This window comes from Polypterus senegalus, chromosome 18 (assembly GCF_016835505.1).
Source record: "Polypterus senegalus isolate Bchr_013 chromosome 18, ASM1683550v1, whole genome shotgun sequence".
Taxonomy (NCBI): domain Eukaryota; kingdom Metazoa; phylum Chordata; class Cladistia; order Polypteriformes; family Polypteridae; genus Polypterus; species Polypterus senegalus.
In genome coordinates this window covers 53554573-53571021 of record NC_053171.1, presented here as the reverse complement: position 1 = coordinate 53571021, position 16449 = coordinate 53554573, and the positions used below count along the sequence as shown (strand labels likewise).

The 16449-nt window shown below is 46.7% G+C and overlaps 1 protein-coding gene across 1 annotated transcript in view; it reads right to left on the bottom strand.

Annotated features, from left to right (window-relative positions):
- Window positions 1-16449, bottom strand: part of galnt16 (UDP-N-acetyl-alpha-D-galactosamine:polypeptide N-acetylgalactosaminyltransferase 16) — a 155034-nt gene that overhangs the window by 118346 nt on the left and 20239 nt on the right. The window contains exon 2 of the mRNA XM_039741490.1: window positions 9733-9914. Within this exon, the coding sequence (XP_039597424.1) occupies window positions 9733-9914 (182 nt within the window). The remainder of the gene's footprint in view (window positions 1-9732; window positions 9915-16449) is intronic.

Sequence of the window (16449 nt, the reverse complement as noted above, 5' to 3'; positions counted from 1 at the left end):
CAACGGATCCATTATTTGAAAAAATAAATATTCCAGATTTTCAACCAAAACTTGAACGGGTTGAAAATGTTAAACTCATCTTTAATAATGGAATCTGTCCTGGACAAGTTTATATTATGCCAATTAATATACACACTATAGATGTGCAAGCATTGTGGCGTAGTGTTTAAGACTGCAGTTCGTGGGTTCAAGTCCTGATAATGACACTATGTGACCATAAACAAGTCACTTCACCTGTTTGTGCGGCGCGGTGGGCACTGGGAGAATGTAACCACTAGTATCTAAATGGTGTATGTTGGATAAAGGCGTTAGTAAAATAGAATAGTAGAATATTTTGCCTTCAGAATGAATAACTGGTTTCAAAAGTTGTGTGAAAAAGTACTGTGGCAGGGTGTGAGCAAACATGATCCTGGAAGCAAATAAGAAAACGGCCCAATACGTACCTAACTTCAGCCTTGTGTTCATTACAGACTCAAGGGTAGATTCTGTTAAATAGTAATAATTACCACCAAGTCCTTTCGCAAACGTATTGTGCGGATAAAAATATACAGTGCCGTTTAAACACAGATGTGTCTCCTAGACATATCTCTTTACACTCCATGACTCTACCAGCCCTTGAGTTCCTGTTTCTTGCCCCACCCATTTCCTCTGAAGATCACGTGAACAACCAATATAGTTCACACGCAGAACCGTTATAGTTCATACACAGAGTTGCGATAGGGCGCGCACGCATAACCAATATGTTTCATACGCGAAACCGACATAGTGCACACATACAACCAATAGAGTTCAAGCGCAAAATCGTCAGGTTACCCACATGAAACCAGTATAAGACGTGCATGAAACCAATATAGTGCATACGCAAATCCATTGTTAGACCGTCACAGAACGCAAGCCAATATAGTTCATCCGCAAACCGATAACATTCAACCAAAAATCAATGCAGTTCACTCATAAACCAATAACAAACGTACTGGAACCGTGATATACACACGCAAATCAATATAGTTCATATGCGAACCAGTGGTATGCACGTACAAACGGATATAGTTCACGCACAAATCGATAATATACGGACACAAACCAGTATAGTTCATATGAATGAAACCAGTATTGTACGCATGCAAACCAATTAGGTATGCATGCAAACCGATAATAAATATTCATAAACCAATAGTGTTCACACGTAAACCAATAGATTACACACAGAAATATATGATTTATGGCCTGTTTGGCCCCTCATACAGACCTCCAACACAGACGTTTCTTCCTTTTCGATCAGCGTTATCTGGCACTGGGAAACTGACATCAGAGAATGTATGAACTACAAGTACAGTTCTGAAAAATCGTTTTCGAAAAAAATCTTCAGCAACACTGGTGGCTGATCCATGCTTTGGAAGTAAGCCTTCAAAGCTGGAAAAATCTGCAAAAGTCTCTCTATTGCTGGAAACAAACTCAGCTATCTGGTCTTGCTGTGGTACAACAGCTGCTGGTAGGTAACATCGACAAAATCGCAGAAATCTTTCAAAGCCTGTGTGCGAACGATGTAAATGGAAAAATAATTGAACACTTTCAGTACAATTGTCTCAACGTCAACCGGCAGCAGATCTGCCCCATGCTGAAAGCAGTTGTGCAGTACATGAGCTGGACATCCTACTCCAGCAAGTGGGCACTGCAGGGCTTTTTTCAGCTGCGAAAACACATTATTCCCATCCCTCCGACTGACACCTCCAAAGTTCACATTAGCATTGTCTCCGAAAAATCCAATACATTTTGAAGACAGATGATGGTACTTCTTAAAGAGTATCTACAAGACACCTTGAAATAGTTTCTGACGTTTTGTTTGGCATGCTGTCCAGCTCGAGTAATCCTGTTTTTGTTCCACCAGCTTTCCGGTCAAAATACTGCACAATAACTGGGAACAACTTCTCTGCTCTGTGATTGCTTGCTTCGGTTGCCACTCCAAAATAGCTAACGCCATTCAGTGTCTGAACTAGTTTGGTAACACTGTGAGGGCCAATGACCCCTTTGATAATGGCTTCTGATTTCGTCCTACCACACGAAATATTTTTTGCAGTGTCAAGAGTCCGCAAACAATTTGTGCATTAAGCCTGCAGTAGGCCTACAGTCCATCGACCTATAAGACTGATGATGAGCAACAGTATGAAACGCTAATGTAGCTTCAGCTGCACGGGCCTTTTTGTCAGCAGTTGAATGTTTTGGCGCAAAAAATATTGTCATCTTGGCATTTGAATTGTACGTTCGTACCGTCTTTCGGAGTCTCTCGCTTTCAATATGTCGTTATAAATTAAACGTTCTTTTATTAGCACGTAGGAATCGCACACCACGCATTTCGCTTCGGTTTCATTTAGTCCTGCCTCAAAACGCCAATATTTCCACAATCAGAAAACTTGCATTTTTCTGAACACTGCACAATGGACACTTTTGGTTTTACTTTGACTGTTTTTAACAAAAGCACTTGAGCACTGTCCACCACCCCTCTGGCTTCAATGAGATTTCTCAGCTCATCTCGGTCATAACTATCAACGGTGTTGGTTCAACAGACTCCAATGTGGGAAGAGCGAGTCTGTAGGGGACCAGCATCGTCACACCATTACACAGTATTGACAAAAAAATAAAATAAAACAAGTGCAACTTGGCTTGCAGTATTATCCAGTAGTACAGAAACAGTATTCACACATTGGAACATAATGGTCCACATCCGACCTTTTAAAACCAAAGTATCTCCAAACAACAGACACGGCACCTTTTTTCATCAAAAGTTCTTCTGTGTCATCATGTTCAACTTGTTCGTCTGCTACAGCTTCAGTTTCAGAATGTTCTCAGTCCATTTTCACTGCTCAATACCTCCACTAACACATGTACTCCGTTGTATGCCTGTTTAGTGGTGCAGCAGTGAAAAAGGTCCCCCCTTAAACAGTTTCCCGCTGCGCCACGTTCTGAACATTGTTTAGGCTATTTAGACTGGTGTTCCAGTATAAGAAAAAGCCATACTGTATCATAACAAAAACAGAAAACGTTTTTTGGTATGAACCGGTATACCGTCCAGCACTAATATATATACTGTACATATATATATATATATATATATATATATATATATATATATATATATATATATATATATATATATATATATTGTAAAGGACCGAGAGAGACAGTAGCAAGGGTTGGGGTTTTCCGCCCCGTATATTGTACAGAAAACAAAAACAGGTCAAAATCATAAACAAACAGTTCATATCGCGACGCCGACTCCTGGCGCCGCGCCATTTTATTGGGGAGGAGCCGGAAGTGGAGGAATGTCGGGAAGGACCGCAAGGGAGGATGGGAAGGATGACGCCAGGGCAAGATGGCGGAGGAAGGGCGGAAGTATCGCGACTGCGGTCATCCATGCCTATGGTGAGGAAGGTCTTTTTTCCTATGAGGAAGCAGAGGGAAAAAGTTAATACCCCACCATTCCCTGGCGGCGAGTGGTTTCCCAGGTGCTGTCGAATCAATCCGCTGCCTCCTACTGCGCGTGCGTGACACGATCCCCCTTAGCCCAGGACCGCCAGGTCGGGCGGACCTAACCGAGAGGTCGTGAATACGAGAGAGGGCATCGGCATTGGCCTGAAGGGTGCCCGCCGATAAGTGACAGTGAACTTATACGGCTGTAAGTCCAGGAACCACCTGGTGACCCGCGGATTCGACTCTTTGTGCAGGGACATCCACTGAAGTGCAGCGTGATCAGTCACCAGAGCGAACTCGCACCCAGCAGGTAGTACGGAGGTGGGTCACTGCCCACTTAATGGCCAAGGCCTCCCTCTCCACTGCAGCGCACCGGTCTCCCGGTCCATCAGTTTCCGCTAAGGTACATCACAGGGTGCTCGACACCATCGACGCTTTGGCTCAGCACGGCACCCAGGCCTGTGTCCGCGCCGGTCTGGAGAATAAACGGAGCCCAAAATCGGGCGTCCGTAACACAGGTGCCGACGTTAGGGCCTTCTTTAGGTCACTGAACGCTGTTCTGCTTTGTCGGTCCACACCACGTATAGGGGCGCGCCTTTTGTCAGGTCAGTCAAGGGTGCTGCTCTTCGAGAAACGGGAACAAACCGGCGGTAGTAACCCGCAAGCCCCAAGAAAGCCTGCACCTGTTTCTTGGTACTCGGACGGGCCATTCTAAGATGTCTTTCACTTTGGAGCTCTGTGGCGCACCTGTCCTTGTCCCACGAGGTAGCCTAAATATTTGGCCTCCTTTAATCCAAAAACACTTCCGGGGTTTATGCGGAGGCCGGCTTTAGCCAGTGTTCGGAGGACAGCTGCGACCTGCAGTAGATGCTCCTCCCAGGTGCCGGAATAGATGACAACGCCATCCAGGTAAGCGGCACTATAGGACTGGTGGGCTTCAGCACTCTATCTACCAGACGTTGGAAGGTCGCCGGGCCCGTGCAGCCCAAATGGGAGGACCTTGTACTGCCAGTGCCCGCTAGGGGTGCTAAAGGCCGTTTTCTCCTTTGCGGATGCCGTTAAAGGAATTTGCCAATACCCTTTTGTCATGTCAAGGGTAGTCAGATATCGAGCCGCACTCCAGCCGCCAAGGAGGTCGCCAATGCGGGGCATGGGGTAGGCATCGAACTTGGAGATCTGATTCAGACGCCTAAAGTCATTACAGAACCTCCAGGAGCCGCCTGGCTTGGAGACGAGGACAATAGGGCTGGACCAGGGACTATGGCTCTCTTCAATTATGTCCATGTCCAACATACGCTTCACCTCCAGTTCGACCTCTGCGCTGCTTTGCCTCCGGAGTCGGTAGGGCCTCTCCCGGACGATTACCCCGGCTCCGTGACTATATCGCGTGCTCAATCAGCGCGGTCCGCCGGGTGACTCGCCACTACCTCGGGATGGCTCGGAGTGTTTGGGCTAACTCCTGCCGCTGCTTGGGGGTCAGCTCTTCACCGAGGTTAAGGGCAGTTGTGCTTGCGAAAAGGGAGAGTGACCTACGGGGCTGGGAAGCTCCTCTCTATCTCCAGGGCTTTAACAGGTTGACATGATAGATCCTCTCACCGGTCGACGGTTGGGCTGTTTTACCAAATAGTCGACGAGTCCTTTCTCTCCTTAACCTCGTAAGGCCCTTGCCAGTGAGCGAGCAGCTTCGAAAGTGGGAGGTCGGGACGAGCACCATAACTCGGTCCCCGGCGGAACTCCCTGAGGACGGAGTTGCGGTTGTAACACCGGCCTGCGCTGCTTGCGCACGAGTCACGTGCTCTTTTAGGAGGGGCCTGATCTTTGTGAGTCGGTCGCGCAGTTGCGCACGTACTCAAAATATTAGAGGAGGGAAGAGCCTCGCCTCCCAGCCTTCTTTTAGGATGTCGAGGATTCCCCGGGTTGTCGCCCGTATAGTAATTCAAAGGGGAGAAGCCCGTAGAGGCCTGGGGTACCTCCCGGTAGGCAAAAGCACGGCGGGAGGAGCTGGTCCCAGTTCCTGCCGCCGCGCTGACTACCTTGCGGAGCATCTGCTTAAGCGCCTGATTAAATCGCTCACCAACCCGCCAGTTTGCGGGTGATAGACTGACGCTTTCAGGTGCTTTATCTGCAGTAATTTGGCCACCTCCTTGAACGTATCCAAGTGAAGGGTACCCTGGTCCGTGAGGACCTCCTTGGGTATGCCCACGTGAAAACAAGTTAACCAGTTCCGTCGCGATGCTTTTAGTATTAGCGGAGCGCAGGGGAACCGCCTCTGGGTACCGGGTGGCATAGTCAACCATGACTAGGATATACTTGTGGCCACGGGTTAAGGGCTCCAGGGTCCCACCAAATCGACCCCTATCCTTTCAAAGGGGATGTCCACGAGGGGAATAGGGACTAGAGGAGCACGGTCCCTCCTAGGAATCTGGCGGGTCTGGCACCGGACAGGATTGACAGAACCGCCGGACCTCCTCATTGATCCCAGGCCAGTAAAAGCGGAGCTTAATCCTCTCCAGTGTTTTTTCGGCCCCGAGGTGGGCCTAGGAGGTGAGCATGTGCCAACTCGCATATCTCCCGCCGGAAGGTACGCTGAATTAGCAACAACTTCGCACCTCGCCCTCATGGGTAGCCACTTTCGGTACAACAGATCATTTCAAGGACAAAGAAGGGTTCCCGGTGTGGATCCGTCCGCTGTCGAGCTGTTAGGCAGAACAATCGCGTTCGGCAAAGCGCAGGGAGTCATCATTCCACTGCTCCCTCTTAAAGGAGGCCGGCGTGGACCGAAATTGATGGTCCAGGCGCCGAGAGGGTCTTGGGGCCTGGGCCGGGAGAGTTCCTGGCTAGTCCCTTCTCCGGCGGAATCTTCGGGTCAAGGTCCGTAGCCACGAAAGGTCCCCGAGACACCAGCGCCCATAGGGCCTGCCCTTGTGCACGGCGTGGAGGCCGGGAGGGTGCCTTTTCCCCTCATGACAAGATCCAACGAGGCCCCGGGAGCGGCGAACGGCTTACCGCTGATTCTTTTCGACCAGTCTTGTCCCAGGATCACTGGGAAGGGGGGGTCAGGTAACACAGCGACCGCCATTTGGATTGGTTCCCCCTTCCAGGTAAGATAGCAGTGAGCGGAACGATATGACCTAGTCCCCCCATGTACACAGGTAACCAACAAATGCTGCTTTAACCACTGTTGCGGTAAGGCAACGGCGAGCAACAATGGTAATGTTGCTGCCGGAATCAAACAAAGCCACCACGGCGTGCCCATTTAGCAACACCACTCCCGATTCGACTCGCCAAGGGATGCGGCGGGTACAATACCTCTCCGCTGATGTCCAGCTGCAGTCCATAGGCTCCGGGCGATGTGATGGGGCAGTTTGGCAGCAGGTGGCGGTCTCGCCACACTTGAAACAGCGCGGCGGACCCGCCTCTCTTTGGCTCTGGCTGGCGCTTCTGCAGCGTCCGAGGGCTCGGGGTGGCCCCCCGTCCCTGCCGGTTCCAGCGAGCAGGCTTTTCTGACCCCCCAAGTCGGAGGACCGCCAACTGACGCTCCAGGACGCCGAGGAGGCCCGACATGTTCTGATAGGCGTGCCCGGACCTGCTGGGCGAGGGAACTGGGCATTGCATTGACCAGGCCTTCACAGGCCACCCGCCGACGACTTTCCGCCCGTCGGGGCTCTCTGGCCGTAGCCAGCGCCCATCTTGCCCCAGAACTTCGAGCGCCTGGGGCGCGGGCTTTTCGGGGTCAAAGACCCAGTTCCGCCATTCGGCCGCCTGCTGGCCGGGCTAATGCCGTAGCGGGCCAATATTTCGGGCTTGAGGAGGTCGTAATTAGCGGCCTCCTCCTCAGGGAGGTCATAATAGGCCGCAGCGCTGGTCCCTTTAGGTATGGCGCCAAGATGGACGCCCACTCGGACCGCTGCCACTCGTTCCGGGTGGCCGTCCTCTCAAACATGCCCAGGTAGGCATCGACGTCCTCGAAGGGCCCATCGGTACCATAGGAGGCGGCTGCCTGGGCGGGTCTGGTCTCGCCCGTTGGGCTTCCACTAACCTGGCCTCGTGGCCTCCAGCTCCCGGTTGGTAGCGGCTTGCGCTTGCTGCAGGGCCTGGAGCTGGGCGTTCATTCCCTGCAGCACGGTGTTCAGGTCCTGTCCCTCCGTCATTCCGGGATCTCTTATCCTGCCGACTACGCCACTTGTAAAGGACCGAGAGACAGTAGCAAGGGTTGGGGTTTTCCGGCCCGTATATTGTACAGAAAAACAAAAACAGGTCAAAATCATAAACAAACAGTTCATATCGCGCGCGCCGACTCCTGGCGTCGCGCCATTTTATTGGGGAGGAGCCGGAAGTGGAGGAATGTCGGGAAGGACCGCAAGGGAGGATGGGAAGGATGACGTCAGGGCAAGATGGCGGAGGAAGGGCGGAAGTATCGCACTGCGGTCATCCATGCCTATGGTGCAGGACGGTCTTTTTTCCTATGAGGAAGCAGAGGGAGAAAGTTAATACCCCACCATTCCCTGGCGAGTGGTTTCCCAGGTGCTGTCGAATCAATCCGCGGCCTCCTACTCGCGCGTGCGTGACAATATATATATATATATAAACCTGGGTTAGGTTTAAAAAGAAAAAAAAAAGAATATCCGAATGCGAGTTTTTGCTAATAAAGTTCATTGACTGAAATGGGGTACAAGTTGTGGGGATTGGGTAAGGTTAAGTTTGATATGTAAGTGTCCTCTGATTGGCCTATTGACAGTCCAGGTAAGATAATTGTGAGGCGGGATTAGAGGAAAGTAGGGAGAGGAGAAAAAAAAAGATAGTTTTGAGGCAGAACGCCGAAACAAGGAGGAAAGAAAGAGGAAATGATTTTAGCAAACCCCTAAAACATAAAAGGAGAAGACAGGAGAATAGAAAGCTTTAGCAACACGCTAAACTGATTAGACAGAAAGATGCGATAGAATAACGCTACACGGAACGTGAAGTATACAAAGTAGTGAAACGCTGTAACAAGTGAGAAAGCACAGTGTAGCAAAATTTTGACGTGCAAAGCGACACTCCGAAGTGATAGATACTTCAGAGAGCAGAAAGCAAGTGGGGAACACTGTAAAAATGCACCATCAAACAGAGGGTGTCTATAGCCAATGGAAAGGACAAGTGAGTGTCCCACTGTAGGACGCGAAGAGAGTCAAGAGAGGAGAGGGCCTGACACGTGGTGGACGGAGTGATTTGGTGACCTAAGTAAGAGAAAGACGGCAGGGCACGAGTTCAGCACTGGCAGACAGCAAGTGAGGAGGTTGTTCTAGAGGGAGGGTAACGAGAGGCCCAAAGGAAGTACCCGAGGATAAAGGAGAGTACATTCAAACAAGGTCTTTGTGTTTTTTTGTTTGTTTTAAGTGGCTTGAGTTAAATTTTCAAGTAAAGGGGCCAGCTCTGTTTTGTTTGTTTGGCCACCACACGGTTTTAGGCCCCCAACGTAGTGAGTAAACTTCACTGACTGTGGTATCAGACCAACGATATATGTATAGCTGTAAATAATTTACTGATAATGTTTTTTTTATGTGTTGTATATATTTGTAATAAGTTTGGAAACCTGTTCATTTTGCATTTAAGTAAAGAGAGCTTTTTTACTTAAATTTGGAGTAAACTGTGATTTGGTTAGGCTGAAGGTGGCATATATTGTACATGCCAACAATAGAGGTGGTGACACCATAATAAAGAGCTCAGGGTCCTGCACGGTGATTAAAGAGAGGGTGGTGCAAGGGGGTTACACATATATAGGTCATTACTTTGTACGGAGGTCAAAGCCTATTGATTTGACTGTAAAATGACTGTGCAGTGCCATTTGAAGTTTTACCACAATTTATTCAAAAAGACTGAAATAAACCATGAATAATTTACTCCTAATGCTGTTGCTAGAAAACTCTGATAAGCCAATATTTGAAAATGGATGGCTGAATCCATAACAAGAAGCTAATACTGCTGGATACGCTTCTACTGCTTTGTGCCCTAATAAAACGTCCCTACAATTCTACTCTGTTTGGCTCTCTTGTCTCAAAACAGAAGCTGCCTCCAAGCCTGCTGATTCCCCATGACTCTCACATGCCATCTGAATATGCTAATCAAGCTCCATTCTCCCTTCCATCTCAGGAATATCAATGCCTGCAGCAAAGGAAACTTTTGCTTGAAAAATGTGATTCTCTGAACTCCCTCTTTGCATCTAGGATCTTGCCGACTACTCCACTTGTGACCAAGAGAAAAGAAACTTTACGGTGTCAGGCTTACCTGTAGTGGCGGGTATCTCGGATGGCACGCTCACTACTCAGACGATTACTCTCCTGCAGGTTGAAGGCATGTTCTCGGTAGGGATCCTCACCTGCCTTCAGCTGTTTCCCAGACAGGTAAACCTTTTCGTCAAAGCGGCCTCCAGAACGCAACCCTCTGTCCAAACGGGGGGCATGTGTCACCTGAAAAACGAGTAATTGTGTAAATTAAAAAAAAAAAACAAAACACTCACCGCTGCTAAAGTCACCAGGATGAACACCTTTGGGGGTTCAGCCAATGGTGGGAATTAGCAAGCTATTTGGGCTTACAGCAGGGACCAAGAGACGAGATTGCTATTCAAATGTTTAACAAGAACTGAAGTCAAAAGAAGAGAAGGAGGAACTTGTAACTGTAAATTTAAAAAAAAAACAAATTTTCTGATGTATGTACTTGCAGCTCATTTTTTCGGACATTACACACAACTTATAAGTGAGGTGAGAACAGAGATGTTGACTGGCCGAGAGTCTGGTGTTTAGACTCAGCTCCCAATTCACTACCACAGGCTGGTACAGCGCATGCGCAACAGCTGCCGCCGCCTCTCCAATCTGCTTCCCTGGTGCTCCCAAGGTGGCCTCCCGATCTCTAGGAGCAGCAACTCCATTCTGAGGCTCTCCCCAAACCACAGACCCTCTCACACTGTGAAGAAACCTCATTACTACTGCTTGACCTCATACCTACAGCTCCTGATCACAGGTGAGGACAGGGATGGAGATTGACTCGCAAACAGAGGAACTGGGAATAAAGTCATGTGTACTAAAAAAAGCACCAAAACAAACAAATAATAATAATAATAATAATAATTTACATTGTGGCAACATGGTATGTGACATCAAGGAAGCATAGTGTCTGTGAAAATGGTTAAGCTGAAACAGAATGACGACAGGCAAGCAAGATGAATGCAAATGAAATTTGGTCTTGAAGGCCACATTTACCGCAGAGACGTTTCTCCAACCTTGTCGAGATATAAAAATAAACAGAGCCTGATTGTAACTCCTGCAGCACTGACCTCATGCAACCCACATTTTTTTTCCTATTTTATGAGAGCACATTTTAATCTGCATTACTGTAATTAATGAGATGTCTGGGGAGCAAATTAGTATGGGTTTAAGTTACTGGTGGCATTGTACTTTCCATTTCAAACAATTCGACAGAAGGCGTGTAAATTTTAAAGTGGCCCAGAGCAGAAAATATACGTAAAAGTAGCAGGAAAAATATATAAATAAAGACTGCCTCACCGTCTTATACCCCAGCGTCATGGGTATTGGAAACAAATGTCCTCGAGCACCTCTCTACACTGAAAACCTTCCCAATGCACTTCACAAGTTGACAATAGCTGCAGGGTCTCATTTCTTTTTTTCCATGTAGGTAAAGAAAGGCAATCAAGGGCATACGTTGTACCTGACAAGTGGATGGACACATGGACTAACCACCTCTGGACCATCAAAATGCCACACATACCCCATGGTACAGAATGGAAGAATGACAACAAGCTTCGTCCACTACCACCCAACTCTGGCTCTCAGAATAGTGTCTGTTGGACCCTTACATAGGTCACCCGGAAGTGCTCCAGGTGCTCATTGACCTACTTCCAGCAGCACTTCTGAGTGTGGGGGAAGAGCCGCCCAGATGGGCTCAGGAATAGTTGCAGCACATCCTGGCGGTGCCCCAAGATCCCAAAAGGGCAGTAACAAACTCCAATTCCCATGAAGCCCTGCAGGAGTCTAAGGTCCCACTGCCATCCAGGGGGGCTGCCATCTAGCATTCCAGCGGAGGTTGCTTCCCCCGGTCCTTCCAAGGTAGAGGTGTCCCGGCCAGGCAAGGGCCCCAGCCATCCATGAGAGACAGAAGTCACGACAGAAGTGAAACAGGACAGTGAGGAGGGCCCTGCCCGACTCCTCACTCCTGACCTCACTCTTCCCCTCCCCTCGGCCCACAGCCTTTGTCTCGGATTAGAGTGAATATATCACTCCTGCAAGCAAACTATGATTCTGAGCGCAATGAGAGAAGTCGCAACATCTGCTGAGCACGAAACAGGCCAATCACAGGAAGAAAACAAAAGGCTGAGCGTCAATAAGGGGAAACAGCATGCATGCATGACTAAGACAAATGCCCGTGGAAACTGACCTGTGCTCCTGTCCTCACCCCAAAGTGGTCATTATGATCACAAAATACAGCACTGCACACCGTGAGGATGCAAAAAAGAACTCTAGCAGCAGCATCTCCTACATATCAACCCAAATATAGGAGGCACTTCAGTGACGAAGAACAATGAGAGGCAAACTGAGCTTACAGTCACTGAGCTGCTGGCTAATAATACGGATCATCGACATGACGCACAAACCTCATGCAACAGAATGAATGACAACACCACAGAAATGTATGGTGACAAACAAGGAAATTGTCAAATACAACTTCCACACATCCATCCATTATCCAACCCGCTATCTTTACATTGATGTTTGCATGAGAAGCACTAGTTTTTCAAAGCACTTGATGTCGAGCACAATTTCTTTATACTGAAAACAATTTTGAGGCATTTTTCTCACCTCCTGTCCCACTTTACAATTCTCCTCTTTGAAGGAGACTCTCAGCATGCCTCCTACACCTTTATTCCTCCTCATGTGTTTCATGCCTTGCTCGCTTCCTGTCCACTATTTGACTGCCATCTATGGCATTACCCATTACCCACTGTGAAAACATCACTTTTATTCTTGTGAACACTTTTCATGTTTGAAGGTGACTCTCAGCGTTCCTCCTACACTTTTCCTCGGTATCCTCGTGTGCATTGAACTTCCTTGACAACCTCTTCCTGTTTTGGTAGCGTTTGACTGTGCATCCTCTGTGAAACTGGCCAATTAGAACGCCTGAAGGAACTGGATACCAAGGTTATTATAGTTAACAAAACTAAAATCAAAACTGAAACTATTATTATGATGATGATGCACTGGCACTGGCTGATGATGGAGGGCGGGTGATCACACATCATTTGCGAATATGGGCACGTAAAGAATGTGAAATAGAAAGCGATTTACTGCACTGCCCTTTCTTTGTGCTTGTTGTAAATCAAGATGTAAAATCAAATGCCTGACATCAGAATGTGCTGGTCAACATAACCTGTACCATATGGACAGAACCATCATGAGTAACGTTTCACTTTATTTCTCAGGTACCTGTTTTTTGTTGACAGTAATTCACCTGCCACTTCGCACAGCAGAAATCGTTTTTACTTTCTCGTATACAAAGTATAGAGAAAGTAAAGTATAGTAATCAGGATAAAATTAAACTTCGAGATTTTGAGGAATCTCGACATTTTAGACCTCCCCAAGTCCGAAAATACAGTTTTTTAGAATTACATCTGTGTGTGTGTAAACACGATAACTCAAAAGTGCAACTAGATGGATGAAATTTGGCATGTGGTTGTTATAGCAATATTGTAGATCTGTATTAACTTTTGGGCCAAACCCATCAACTGGAAGTGGTACTTTACCTGAACACATGCTCGATATTTTTTTTTATTCATGCAGCTACAGCTGCAGAGTCCGATTTATTCAACTTTACTTTTCTAATAACTGTTTAATATATTATTAATTTAATTTGTTGTTGATGGTTCTTTAATATACGTAATATAAAAATATAACTATTGTCCAGCGGTTTACTCCTCAAATATCCATGCCCATATCTGAGTACATAAAACAGCACTGATCGAGAGACTGACTAGGTCATCATACAAGATCAGCATATTGTTACTGACCAATCACTTTTACAAACCATGTAGTGCAATAAGTTTCCACTAACATTAAACTCATAAACAGACCTGTTAAGTGTACAGCTCTGTCTGATTGTGACACAAAATGAAACTCTGTAGGAGCTCCATGCCATAATTACTAAAACTAAAACTGAAACTAATAGATCTATACTAATAAAAGGCAAAGCCCTCACTGACTGACTGTTTGACTGACTGACTGACTCACTCATCACTAATTCTCCAACTTCCTGTTGTAGGTGGAAGGCTGAAATTTGGCAGGCTCATTCCTTACAGCTTACTTACAAAGGTTAAGCAGATTTCATTTCGAAATTCTACGCGTAACGGTCATAACGGTCAACAACGTCCGCCATGTTGAACTTTCTTATTTATGGCCCCATCTTCACGAAATTTGGTAGGCGGCTTCCCTGCACTAACCGAAACCAATGTACGTACTTATTTCGGTGGTATGACGCCACTGTCGGCCGCCATATTGAACTTTCCAACGGTCTTTGTTACCTATAGGCCCATCTTCAAGATATTTGGTAAGCGGGTTCCCAATGCTAACTGAACCCTACTTATGTACATATATACGTCCATAGCCTGCAGCTCGGTCACCGTGTGAGGCGGCATTGGGTCCCCCATCCCAACGCCTCCCACGTTGTTGGCTGCCTGCCTATATAAGGCCATCCGTCGCTCCGGTCTCTTCATTCACTTCCTTGCTTCGCCACGGGATTCACGTCTCCCTGCTGATAACTACAGCCTTTTTATTTAATCCACGGCTTCTCCGCTGTTTTATTGTTTGTTTATTACGATTATAGTTATTGTACAGGTATTTTAGACTTACTTTACATTGTTCAGGTACCCATTTCCTTTATCGTTCCAACTGTACCCCCATTAATATGTCTATCGAGGTGATCACCATCGATCAAAGAACTGTTACTTACCGAGTGGTTTCCATGCCCGGAGATGGCACCTACCTTTTCCATTCTCTGTGTTACATATTGCACGGCCATATCAGGCTCACTCTTGATATCCGGAGGAACATTGTGTCTTATGTATTGAATGACTGGGACAGGTTCAAGGTGTGGACTGATGACGATACAGGAGATAATTATACTACACAGGAGCACTAGAAGAGTGAAAAGCTTAAGCCCTTCATCTATGGTTCTGCATGTGAGTTGATGGCTGCCGCTGAATTGTTCGGTTGTCGCTTTCAAGTGTACTGAAATGGCCAAATATTTTACACCTTTCGACAACCGCCAATGCCTCTTAAAGATTCACAGGTGACGATTTCAGTAGTGGACACTTTGATGCTTACGAATGTTTAAACTCTCAAAAGCTGGATGCGAAGTTATCGATGAAACCGGTTGTATACTTACAACACTTGACAGATGCCGAATGTCTCTTCAACACAAGTCCTACAAATACTGTCGTAATTGAAACAAACCATGAAACTCAAACTGATTATGACAGCAGCAATCCAAGCTGTGAGATTTGAGACAAGATTACTGTTCACATGGCCAACTGTAAGTTGCATGCTCAAGAGTAAGCTCAGCGCACAGCTTGGTCATATTACAACCGGAGGGCTGAACTGACAATGTGATTTACAAGAAGATCCTTAAAAAATAATTATTGGTATATTTTCCCTCAGTTTAAAAAGGTTTAATTTTCTTCTTAATAAAAATTTTAAGGCATGACTTCGCCCTGCGAAGCACGAGCATTTTTCTAGTATAAAATAAAATAGAAATGTCTTTGTGAAATAAAAACTAAATTAAAACTAAAAATACACGATGAAGGAAAACTAAAACCAAACTGAATTTCCAAGTAAGGTCAGAAAAAATATAGAAATAAAAACTAATATAAAAAGGCAAACCCATAACAACCTTGCTGGATACACACACACAGAGACTAGCATTTCATTATATAGAGAGATGGCGCCTTTATCTGTATGCACTGTTTGCATGAAGGTCTCATGTTGCGCACAAGTGCACACTTTCCATGGAGTATACTTACTTTACAACACAACTATATACAGAGAGCAGGCAACTCCATGATAAGAAAGACTAAAACTGAAAATGGTGTGTTACTGAGTATAAAACATAATCAGCTTGTCCGATGTGCTCCATACTCCTGTTTCTATGCTCTCGTCTAGATACAGAAAGTAACAAAACTTACAATATTTATGGAATATAAACAAATATGCCATCTCATCAATGGGTCACCACTCACAGTGCTTCTGAATCATCTCCAAGCAGGCTGGCAGCCTACACCTAACAAGGCGAGTAACTGACAAGTAGTGATAATTAATTTTTTTACACCTGCTTTCCTAACTGGACAACAAGGGACTCAATCCAGAAGCCCACCACGCCGGCTTGGTCATACACACTCCCACCTGTCCAGCAAGTCAACCTTTGGACTGTGAGAAGAACGCCACAGAATAAGGAAACGGCACTCAGGCATGCAGTCAGTGCTGCCCACTGTGTTGCTAAACCCCCTTACTGATTACTTCCAATCCTTCTTTAACAGGATCAATACACACAAGGAGTTTAAGGACAGGCTTATCACTTCCATTCCTGAGCAGAGAGTCATTCACTTTCTTATAAAGACAGAAGCCAGGTTGTCGATGAAAACATGTCTTGGCCTGAAAGTGGTCTTTAGACGTCGGGCTGTTACCAAATGCCAGTGCAGAGCGCCGGCCAAAAAACACACAAAGGCATTTCATTGTTTGAGACTTGGTCAGACGGACTGGAGAGGCACCACTGTGAAAAGAATACTTGAGTGCCCACCCCAAGTGGATACACAAGCCCCTGGGGGGGCGAATCTTAAAATCCCAAATCTGGAATAACTGCGAGCCACGGCAACAAGAGAAGGTGCTGCGGACCCCTAACTCCAGCGACCAGGCACAGCCACTTCTGCACTGGAGGCCTCACATT